Below are 12,434 nucleotides of genomic sequence, written 5' to 3'. Positions count from 1 at the left end.
TTGTATTTCGGATAATTGCTTCAATAAAACTCTGTTATCAAATACTACTGTTGAATAAGAGTACATAATTTGAAGTCAAGAAGTTTCATTCATTTTACAAAATCCAGTGAGATAAATGAGAAAGTTAAGATTAAATTGCAAAAAGCAACTACGTAACATTTGGTGTCAGAAGTGGGATTTTGTAAAACGGTCCAATTGGAACAGATAACTGTGATTCAACAAAAAAAGCAGTTGGCGAAAGTAAGACATGGTGTAGGTGGTGCGAAGGCAGAACTAGTGGAGTAAATGTAGATGAAGGGGAGTTCATCGAAGAAATCTCTGGTGCAGTGGAAATGAGGACAGATGAAAAACTTGACAAGAATAGTGAAATGATGGCAATTATGAATTTTATGATGCAGAAACTTGAGAAAAATTCAGTAGAGCAGGTGCACGGTTTACGCAAGTTGAACCAAAGGCTTGGACAAACTTCAGAAGAACAGACGCACAGTTCACGCGAACAGGCGCACAGTTTGCGCAAGTTGAAACAAAAGCTTGCACAAAAAAACAAGCTTAAGATAGAAATCACTCAGAAATTAGAAGAAAATTTTGTCGGGCTAAAGATAGAGTTGCAACAAGTACAAGAAAGGTGCTAGGGAAGAAGGGACCCGATTGATCGGAATGTTCAGGTTTTAAAAGGTGAGACGTTTCAATTGAAAAGTCGAGCTGAGAGTAGGCAGCTAAGCGGGTCATCTTCAGCCATCATTTGTGAAACTAGTGGCTACCGAAGTTTAATGAGAGCTAAACTTTTGAAGTGTTCAATTTGAAACAGCGGTTGAAACAAATAATTGGAATATTGGTGAGAAAACGGTAGCATTAATTGTGGCATTAAAAGGTAGTGCGACAGAAGTTTTACCACAAATTCCACCTGAAGAACATAAAAACTACCAAGATGGATACATTGCAGCGCAAGTACAGTAACGTTTTCATGACTTCATTGCAAAGGGTAGAACCGGAAGCAAGAGTCCAGCATGTTGACGAGAGTCCTAAAGAATACTCTACCGACATTGAACGGTTGTGTAATTTGGCATACATTGGTAGCTCTGGTGATATTATGGTGAAGAGTACAATCGACACTTTCATAGGCAGCATACGTGATCTGGAAACTAAGCGTCAAGGTCGTTATGTTCCCGAAGGAGACATACTCTAAAACAGTCAGCTGCGCTTTGACGTACGACGCTGCCGGTATTATGTGTTGCGTTACAGCTAAAGTACGGAAAATAAAAATTGGAGGAAAAGCAGGAAGATAGACAAGAGGGAAGTTAAAAGGAAAGACAGAAAGGAAGGCAGGAAGAAAGACAAGAAAGAAGACAAGAAGGGCGGTAAGAAAAAATGCAAGAGGAAAGAGAAGAAAAAGAAGAAGAATAAGAGGGAGGACAAGAAAGAAGATAAGAGGAGGAGGAAGACTGATTCAAATAATGAATAAGGAAAAAAGAAACAGAAAAAAGAGTAGAAAGAAAAGTAGGAAAGACTATTTTGGCTTATGTACCTATGATTTTGTGGTAATCGGCTATGGTATAGTTGTTGTAGAACGAAATCTAAAAGACAATTCTTGTTTACTAGATGTTTTTTAAATCGAAGAAGCTCACTGGAGAAGAATTAGTAGGTGCTATGTGCAATTTGCTTATGGGTTGGCACAATAAATTATTGCATCACGGAGCCACATCATTAACTGGTTTAATTGAAGCGACCGGATCGTATCCGGATATACAAACATCTTGAAAAGGACCGTGTAAGGTAGTAATGAAGAACAATAATGTGTTGTTTATGGAATTCAAAGTCGCGGCCTCATAGAACTAGAACGGAAGCGGTTCATCTGGATATAGTAATACCTGTAAAGTTAGAATTTTTGCTGAAGAGTTATGTTTTAGATATTTGCTCCGAATAGAACTCTGTTATCAAATACTACTGTTGAATAAGAATTCATAATTTGAAGTCAAGAAGATTCTTTCATTTTACAAAATCTAGTGAGACGAACGATAAAGTTAAGAGTAAATTGCAAAAGGCGATTACGTAACAATATATTCATATGTTGTAGTACACATAAAATATGTGTGCAGGATAAATAGAACTTCTGGTTGCTTAAGAATAATTTGGCAGCACTGCCTAAATCATTAAACATATAGAAAGTAAAAAAATTTTTAAGAAATTTGTGGTTAATAAATACTTGTAAATACAAATTTTATGCTTGCACATAATTTTATAAAAAAGTTTTTCATATAAATTTCTATAAAATTAATGACACAAAAAAGTTATTGGTGTCCATTTTATATTGTGTTTGAATTAATAACTTCAGTCATCTTCACAAATTTTATTAAAAAATTAGTTTTTTAAAGTATTTAAATTAACTCATTAACACTCGTAACAGTTATAAATAATAAACAGGTGACTGGAACTTTCCATTTTCTTTCAAAAATTATTCACAATAGATCACTTTTAAGATTTGGCACCATTGCACTTATTCGTTTCAGAGTCAGGAAAGTGGGCTTATTTTTGTGAATTTTTTTTTTTTGCTTTGCATGTTAATATTTAAGCGACACGTGTTATATTCTAGAATTCATGACAAAAGAATTTCAGATGTTGCTTAAGCAACATCAATTCAGTATTCAGAAACCAAATCAATTTTAAGGAACACTCTTTTATGTCCTTATAGAGAAAAATTATTATTGAGAGAAAGCTATACACATATTATTTTTTAATTATAGTTGCTCGTTAAGCATTTCTCATTGTTTTTATTATGTTTTAGGCAGCCTAATTTGCAGAGCTTAGTTGCTATTTGCCTGTATATTAATGAAACATATTGTGTCTGCTGATATTCTCAATAACTGCTCTCAATTATGGTCATACAAAAGTACAAATGTATATGGTGATTTTAGGCCCAGAATAATTTTTCAACTGAATGCTCTACATACTCTCATTCTGTAATATTTATAAACGTACGCGGAATTTTTATATATTACGTTTTGATTTTTACTAACATAAATATTCTTGCATGTACATAAAAAACATTCTGTTTAAGCGCTTCGACTACACACTTATAAGGCGTATTTTGTGAAAGTTGTTCTTAAATAACAACGCACTAAAAATTATTATTATCGAAAGATGCCAATTTATTTGTCAATATTTCGACTTTATTTATTTCTTTTATTTACAAAATGCAAATTGGGTACTACATAAAGTATATAAAAACACTTGCCACTTTGTACTGAATACTATTTTTAGTACGTCCAGCACTTTGCAAAGAACTTTCATTTACCTGTTTCTTTTTTGCAGCAGTTGGAAAGCATTACCGGCTACAGTGTGAGACTTCAACCCACTAAAACCACCTCTCAGGAACGAGTTAAACATTAAACTGTAAAAGCTATCTGGCTGAAATGTCCAGTAATCAGTATGTAAAGATGTTAGAAGTATTTCAGTTTTCAATTTTATCTAAGCTGGGATTGAGAACCTAATAAACGTTAATTATGGGAAATGATTGGCATTTACAAAAGGCTGGGACTCCTTAGGAGTATACTTTATGGACGGATCACAATATCTGTGGTTGTACAGCGGAATTATGGGAGGCCTGTGGAAAATAGATTGGAATCCGTGGAAAGTTATTCGGTGTTCAAAATAATCGGAAATAGACTAAAGTAAAGAGCTCGACAGGTAGAGGAAAGAACTCAGCAGGAGTGGTGATGCTGATTAGATTTACGTGCATAGTTAATACAGTTGCAAAGGATTTTCTTTTCAAAAATGCGCAAGCACTCCATTTGTGCTAATGTTACCACGGACCAAATCAACAGCGCGTAGATGAATAGAAAGTGAATGAGCTGCTTATAGCAGAGTAGCTGAGTCTTAACGTTAAATAGGTTATACCTACGTAGAGCGTTCTTGAGTTGGATGTGCTGGAAAGTGGCGTTCTGAACGACCTGGGATATATGGGGACTGAAAGTGTTTGAATTTATCAACTAGTCGGATGGATGTAGCATTGATATGCAATCTCAGGTTGGAGGCTTTATATAGTCTTCGTTCCGCTTACCAGTAAGCAATGGTCGACATCTTGTCTGATTTAAGCTGGAGATTTTCACTTGCCTCACCTGAATCTCTTTTATATATTTTTTTCCAAAGCAATTTTCACGCAATCTGCTTGTACAATATAGTGTAAAACAAATATATGTTGACTTGTGGTGATACCAACAAGTTTATTAAATATTTAAAAAAAAAAAATTCTGTCAAAATAGTTACGCAGTTTTTTCTGCAAAAAATTGATGTAAATATTTAGTAAATTATTAAAAAACTGAATATCAAATATTTATATACTAGCTTACTCGATATATGCATAGTTTTTGGTCTTTGACTCGAATTTTTATTTACAGGCCACAACCACTTGGAGCAAATAGTGGACAATTATTTAATGGTAACGAAGATGACGACCATTTAGGCGGATTCAAAAATAGATTCCAATTCTTAAATCAAAATCTTAACTTAGACATTAGTCCAATACGCGGCAGTGGACAAAGTGGAGATGATTATAGTTATTCACAAAATGGTTATAATAACAATGACGATGAAAATGTTCATGGATATAATTATAAAGTACCATTGCAAGTATCAAAATTCAAATAACATACACGAAATTAAATAATCAACTCATTCTAATTTGAACTTTAATTTATTAAAAATAGAGATCAACTTCAGACTCATCCAGTTCCTTCAAGACAATACCTGCCAGTGCATTAACATAAATATAGAATTAGAAGTTTAATATAATTTAATTAAGGTATTTTAAAAATATTTATGTGTACATAATAAATTTATTATAAAGTGAATTGTTACACTAATATTCTACAAAAACCTTGCCTACTTATTTTTTCCATAGTCAATTTATAAAGGATTTTTTATAAAAATAATCAAGAAATCTATCAGTTATCTTTCAAATGCAGGACGGGAATAAAAACTATATGCAACTCAAGAGACTCGTTTGCAACCGTTTAAACGATCGATGCATATATTTTGATTTAATATTTTAAAAGTTCTTACGTTCTTTTGTTTACTATTTGAGTTTCAGAGTCAAGCATGTTAACTCGGAAATACATTACGCTAATCAAACTGTTTAGATTTTATGACGTGCATGGAGACAGAAAAATGCTGTTGTCATGATTCTTGCTTTTCTGTAAAGTCTGAATTAGTTTTCGAAAACGTAGCAAACGTAGATAATGCAAAATGCAGAAAAAGTTATTACTTATGACAGAGTATATACAACGTAAAACAATATAAGAACACAAATAACACAAATTTAATCGATCACCAAATACTTCGCACGCAGAGCAATATAATACAGCTGCTCAAAGTTCATATTAGCTAATATAAAATCTCGGCTACGTCTAGAAACCAAAATTCATTTACCACAACTTTTTCTTTGGATTGAATAATCGAATTCATTGGTTTTTATAAGGTAGAAGGAAACAGAAAAATGATTTAACTTTTATGGGTTTACATAACATATTTTTTATTATACTTCGTGCAATGTTGTTCGAGTATGACAGCAGTTGATTTGACCCTTCACTGAAATATACTTCGGTCGCGACAGTCCACCAAAAACCGAGTTGCGTAAATTGAGCAACAATATTAGTTGGATGCCATTTTAGTCGCTCATATACAATAGCAGCATAGTTGAACGCTCAAAATCATATCAACTGCCCCCGGCATCTGTAATTGAGGGTCAGCTAAATCTAAGTTCAAAAAATCACCAAGAGCTTCCTTCGGTATAGGAATGGTTGGGGTAACGCTACCCACTCGGGGAAGTATTAGCGCAACACAATTCATGTTGAAATCGAATTTTAGTGAATGGATTGTAAATGAAACCATTCCTCTTGAATTGGCGACCTTTGACATTTGTTTTGTCCAGTTTTAATCGCTGCACGATGAACTCGCTGACAAACGTTGCTTCCGATGCGCTATCCAAAAGAGCACGTACAATAAGCTTCTGACCGGAAGGACTCCTTACCTCTATCAGTGCAGTACCAATTAAAACAGTCTGTAGGTGTAATGTTCGAGCATCTTGATTAGTGCTGGCAATGTGTGTGTTGTTTGATGTTACAGTGTACTTCTTGATCGCTTCTGTGGGATTTTCCTGTATGTCTGAGTAATTCGTTTCTCCACCACTCCCCTTATGGTCATGTAGTAATGTATGATGGGTTGCACTACATCGCAGACACCGATATTTCGATAGGCAATTATGACACATGTGTCCCGTTCTCAAGCAATTGAAGCACAACCTTGCAGCTCTGACTACCGCATATCTCTTTGGCCTAGTCATTTGTCGAAACTCTGCGCAATATGCCAGCAAATGGCATATTTGCTGGCATAAACTCGGCAATGCACGCATTGTTGAATAGTTGTATGATGGCTTTTAACGAAACCCTTTGTTCTGATAGATGTTGCAAACTTACTATCAACTACCTCAAGCGATTGTATTCGATTTTTTAGGAAATTGACCAGATCTTCAAACTTTGGGATTTGTTCTGAACTGGTCGTTGACAGCTCCCAAGCTGAGCGTGTTCTCGTGTCTAATTTGTGAAGAAGCGTAAAAACCAGCCAATCGTCCCAATGCTGCACTGGACGACCCAATTGTTCTAACGCACGCACAGTCGACGCGATGGTGTCACATAGTAAGCATAAACTATTTGGTAAACCGTCAGACACCGTTGTTACATTCACAATTTCCTTTAAATAAGCATTAAGAATAATCCTCTTGTTTTCATACTTGCGGACCAGTAAATTCCATGCTACTGCCCAATGTGCATCTGTTGTAGTAATGTTGTCTAGTGCGTGTTGCGCGTCCAACACTAACGCATCTTTTAAGTATTGAAGTTTCTGCGTATTAGACAATGCGACATTATTTGAAACAACTGACGTGAATAAATCCTTAAATGCGTACCAGTGCAGATAATTACCATCAAACGACGGAATTTTAATGCGTGGCACATTAGACGTCAATTCCATGCTTGACATACTTTTAATTACAGGTTTGCTGTTACCTGAAGAGTCTACAGCTTCTGTCTTAGCTAACGCATCGATTAGCTCCGCATCACTTCCAAATAAATATTTCAATATCCATGTAACTGTTTTCGCTGACTAACGCTCTTATTGAGTCACTCGCTTCTTCCTCCTTTGCACCGTCATGAATATAGGCCAACAAATTTTCTCGAGCTTCCTGTGATTGTTATATGCAATGTAAGCCGTTGCGCTCAGCAAGTTTTCGAATCCAGAGTAAATAATTGTGCCTAGCGGCTATAAAATCCAAATTAACTAATTGTGCCCAATGGCTATATAATTTGATAGATATGCCCAGCGGCAATAAATTTGACAATACGCCCAATGGCTATAACTTGAGAAATATGCTCAGCGGCTAGAAGAACCTCGCGATATTCGTAGACAGCAACACATAATTGGACGCAAAAGATACGTTGCTTCCCGCAAGTGATGCCAAAAAATGTTTACGTAAATGAATTATATTCGTACAGTAGTTTATTTTAGGTAACATCAAATTTTATTTCATTACTTCAATAATTAATAATACTATAAAAAAGTTTACTTAATAAAGAAATAAATGAAGAACAATAAAACGGCACTAAAACCCGACCGGTCACTTCGCTAGCTCGCACACACACACTAAAAAGAAAACCTTGCCAATAGATAAACGAAGCCCATACACAGTGGTTGCCAGATTGATATATATGTAATTTTAAACAGTCAGTCTGTTTAAAGTATGTATTTATTCGTAGTTATAAGAGCAAGAGTCGAACTGAAGGCCCTTTGGGGTTACAATTAACTCCGACACATCTGCCCTATTATTTTCATTAGCCCCTACTATTGAATTCTGTTTGTTTACCACTGCTAACTCAAACACTTTCCAAAACTCGAGACCAAAATAAAAATATTGCTGCAATGCAGGTACTACCAAAAACCCCATATTTTTTATCACATCATTTCACTTTACTGGCAATGTGATCATTCCTATGATTACGGTCTCTCCTCCATTTGCTGTTTTAACCTTCTGATTCTTCAAGGAAATCATTTGGTTTGACCGTTTTTCAAGAAATTTGGCGCCATTTTTCCCAATGCAGTTTGTACTAGCCCCTGAGTCTAATAAAGCTAACACTTCTTCCCCATCTATCGTAGTTTTTGCAAAAAATCTATTATCACCATCTAAAATCACTATAGCAGACACTGACTTTCTCTTACAACGTTTAAACAAAGCTGTTTTTCCCTAATTTTCTTAATTTTCTTAAAATTTCTAACTGACAGCTCTTCATTAAATATTTTTGCTCTTTTACGTTCATAATTTAATTTACGCTGGTGTAGACTTTTACGTTCCATTATAACAGGTGACACCGGCGTTTGTACATCAACTTCTCTTCTTAAAATAGTTACTTGTTTCCCGGCTTCATCTGCATTTGACAGCCTCCCCGGGGTGACGCTGTCATTACTTGGTTTCCCTCTTCAAACACACAATACGATACATCACTATCACATATAAAACATCGCATAGAGTGAAACGACGATATACATGACTCATTCACACCATTCATCACCTTCTTCTTATAATAATTTCCTGCGAGGCTCCGTGAAAGTGCTTTCGTGTATCTTGATGACCTATTAGTATGCTCTGTAGATTTTGAATCACACCTCAAACTCTTAGAGGAGGTAGCTACCTGTTTAACTAGACATAAGCTAACAATAAACGCAGAGAAGAGCACATTTTACTATAAAGAAGTCAAGTACCTAGGGTTCATAATAGGCGACGGTTGTTTGCGATCCGATAAAGGTGTAATTGCCGCTATGGTAGAATTTCCTGAACCAAAGACCGCAAGACAATTGCGTCGATTTTTAGGTATGACAGAGTGGTATCCGAGGTTTATAAAAACTTATGCCATGATAGCTGCGCCACCGCACGAGTTTCTTACAAAGTCTAATATGAAAAAATTCATACTGTCAGATGAAGCCAGAAATGTGTTTCAGGCGCTCAAAACTAGTTTGTCAACAGCACCAGTACTAACTAATCCTGACTATACAAAAAGATTTTACGTAAAATGTGATGAATTAAAGGAAGGAGTAGGTGGAGTTCTGTTTCAGAAAGATGATTTTGGTGATGAACGACCTATTTCATATATGTCTTTGAAGCTCAACCGAGCTCAGCAAAATTACAGTTTAACGGAGTTAGAATGCTACGCGACCGTATTAACAATAAAAAAATTTCGGCCCTATATAAAGGGCTTACCGTTTACTGTAATCACTGATCATGCAAGTTTAAAAGGGCTAATGCAACTTGCTAGGTAGTCACCTTGTCGTGGTGTAGGGGCTTATTGTGGACTGAAGCATGTCATGTGAAAGTCATAACATGATGACCTTTCATGTGGCATGATTCAGCACACAAATTAAGAACTGCCGCCAACGCACAGGTTGAGAGTACATATCTACGATTCCTGATCAGTCGTTGAGGCTAGATAGTGGACTTTAATAGACACTTGCTCATTGGTCAGTCCTTTTAGGAAAGTGAGGCTATCTATCAGACCAATGACTCACCTTTAGTACGGTCATGTCTCTGCTGTTTGTGAGTCGCCGATAGTCGAACGGGGGAGAAGGAAAACACCCTAGGGCAGGGTCTGTTTATATTCCAGGTTACCAAGGCTAGGTCTTGATAGCCTGGAATATGAACAAACCTATTGCCCCAAACAAACCCCCTAAACTCTGCACACCTATAAAAGTGCAAAATATGGCTTTACAAAGCCAAAACTCATTACTGGCCAAGAGGGCACATAGTACCATCGTCAGTGTACAAATGGACCACGACTTGTTGGAGGTGGCACCTGATCCTCTACCCGACAAGCCGGAGGAGATGGACATTCCACTTAGTCAGGAGTCGGCTGGAATGTCCATTTCCTCGGAACAGGAGAGAGATCTTCTTGAGCCTAGTCCAACCAAAAAGACTCAAACAAGAGTGAAGCTATCCGGCGCTGGACACAAAAGATGAAGGCTTTACTTGCCAAGGGCATCCCGCTGGAAACAGCAAGGTCTTTGGCAGTAAAGCCGGCCACCACGTCCAACGAAGGACAGGCAACACCTAAACGATCCGGATCGGACAGCTCGACACCAACATCGAGCTCCAAACCGATAAAGCGGATTGCATTACAGGGCAAAAAAGTTGATAGGGGGCAGAGCCCAAACTGGCATGCGACAGTCAAAAAGATTAATTGATCCTGATCACATCAAAGTTGATGCTATCCTTGGCCTTAGCAGAAACGATATTAAAATCTACACTGAACTTCTTACAGGACACTGTAGACTTAATTACCACATGAAGATTATAGGTGTGGTAGAAAGTGACTCCTGTCGACTCTTACATGAGGAGAAGGAAACATCACAACATGTTCTATGCAACTGCGCAGCGGTTGCAAGACGTAGACTCGATTACCTTGGAAGCGGGATATTAGTCCCAAGTCAAATAGGTAAAATTAAGCCCACAGCAATTACAAGATTTATAAGTAGTCTAAAATTGTCCTAATTGGGCCTTTAGGCGCACAATAGATCTTTTAGGTCGGGGTGCTTCAATAACCTATTACTTAAATAAATAATAATGCAACTTAAAAATCAGGAAGATTAGCTATATGGAGCCTCAAACTTCAAGCATTCGACTTCAGTATTGAGCAAAGGCTATGTATCGACTTTATGGGACCATACCCACGATCATCGGATTGGAACACAATGTTGTTCGTATATTTGGATCATTTTACGAAAATTATTAATGAAAGCAGCCACGGCCGCTAAGGTCACTCAATACCTTGAAAACGACATTTTTCATGTGTTTGGGATACCTGAGTACATTCATAGTGATAATGGTAAACAATTCACAGCAGAAAGATTCAAAAACCTGCTTTTAAAATACGGAATCACACATGTCAAAACGGGATTTTATGCTCAGTTACAAGAGCATAAGAGAAAAGATAGTACATTAACTTAAATTAGATCATTAAAGAGCTGAAAAAGTGTATAACACAAGGAGTAAGTCAATTTCTTTTAAAGTAGGACAAATGGTATATAGAAGGAATTTTAGACATAGCCATACAGCAGAATATTATAATGCAAAACTAGCTCAAAAAAATATTAAATGTATTATTCATAAGAGTGTAGGCAATTCCCTATATATCTTAAAAGGGTTGGATGGTAAGGATATGGGCACATATCATGCGAAAGATATTTTTTGTAGCTTAGCATTTTTAATTCTTAAACTACTAAGAATTTCCTATAGTATTTTTTTTTATAGTTACAAAACACTTACATAAGTCCTTGATGTATTACCTGTGACATTTTTTTTGATGTTTATTTCTTTATTAGTTTGATAATAATTATTCTTTTATCGGTGACATTGTTTTTTATTAATAGTAAGACATATGATTAATGCTTTATTTCTCGTTTGTAATATTTTTGTTTTTTGTTTGAAATAAACTATTTAAACGTTAAAAATTATTTGCAGTGATATATTGCGTAGCACCACAAAAATAATATGATTATTAGTTTTTTTTCGAGTCTATTAATTTATTAGTTTCCGGTCATTTAAGTACAGTCGCTCATGCTTGTTTTGTTAGCATGAGGACAGTTAGATGAAGTCAATTATGCTCGGCGAGCTCAATCGACAGAACATAAGTCTCTTAATATCAGGGAATGGGTCGAAGAAATGATTTATATTTTTTTTACCAGCCCATTCCATGCTAAAAGTGACATCGACGGTTTCGAGCGTGTTACGATAAATGTTGGCAATTTAATGTAATTTACGGATATTTTTTTTTTGGTTGTGGTGCTATGTGGATGCTAAGTGTGTACATTAAAGTATTTAAGAGTGTGGATGTTAAGTATGGTGAAAGCTCATATGTTGTAAGAGTATCTGAGCGAGTGGTTTTAGGATAAACGTTATATAGCCAAACTTCCAAACGTTGACTCGAGCGGGAATATAAAATATCTAGCGGAAGAAGATCGTGGGTCAGTTTTTTTGAGAGTCGAATTAGCAACATCGTGTGCTAAAAAAAAAGAAAAATATTGTGCATAACATTTAATGTATGCTAAGGTGAATGTTATTTTTTTTAAATAACAAAAAAAAAACAAAATTCAAATTTATCAGTGAAACAAAAAAAAATTAAAAGAATAATGTACGCTACATACAATTTTATTTAATTTGTGAAGAAATTGCTAAACTCATCTTGCTAAGATGAATCTTTTTTTTTGATTAACAAAAATAAAAAAACAAAATTCAAGTTTCTCAGTGAAACAAAAAAAAATAAAAAACAATAATGTACGCTACGTGCAATTTTATTTAATGGCTGTGAATTAACAAAATCACTTATTCACTGACATGAATG

At 35.7% G+C, this 12,434-nt stretch overlaps 2 protein-coding genes across 2 annotated transcripts; one reads left to right on the top strand and one right to left on the bottom strand.

Annotated features, from left to right (window-relative positions):
- Positions 1-4,315: 4,315 nt before the first annotated feature.
- On the top strand, positions 4,316-4,860 carry LOC119669030. The gene is made up of 2 exons (XM_038079142.1): positions 4,316-4,622; positions 4,704-4,860. The coding sequence occupies exons 1-2, from the start codon at positions 4,354-4,356 to the stop codon at positions 4,756-4,758; spliced, it is 324 nt and encodes a 107-aa protein (XP_037935070.1). The 5' UTR covers positions 4,316-4,353; the 3' UTR covers positions 4,759-4,860.
- Positions 4,861-6,333: 1,473 nt separating this feature from the next.
- On the bottom strand, positions 6,334-7,032 carry LOC119665480. Its single transcript, XM_038074701.1, has one exon. It carries the CDS (start codon positions 7,030-7,032, stop codon positions 6,334-6,336), a length of 699 nt encoding a protein of 232 aa, XP_037930629.1.
- Positions 7,033-12,434: the final 5,402 nt, after the last annotated feature.

The sequence above is a fragment of the Teleopsis dalmanni genome, chromosome 1 (genome assembly GCF_002237135.1).
Source record: "Teleopsis dalmanni isolate 2A chromosome 1, ASM223713v2, whole genome shotgun sequence".
Classification (NCBI taxonomy): domain Eukaryota; kingdom Metazoa; phylum Arthropoda; class Insecta; order Diptera; family Diopsidae; genus Teleopsis; species Teleopsis dalmanni.
Note: the sequence above shows the minus strand (reverse complement) of the source record. Positions and strands in the feature narration are given on the sequence as shown.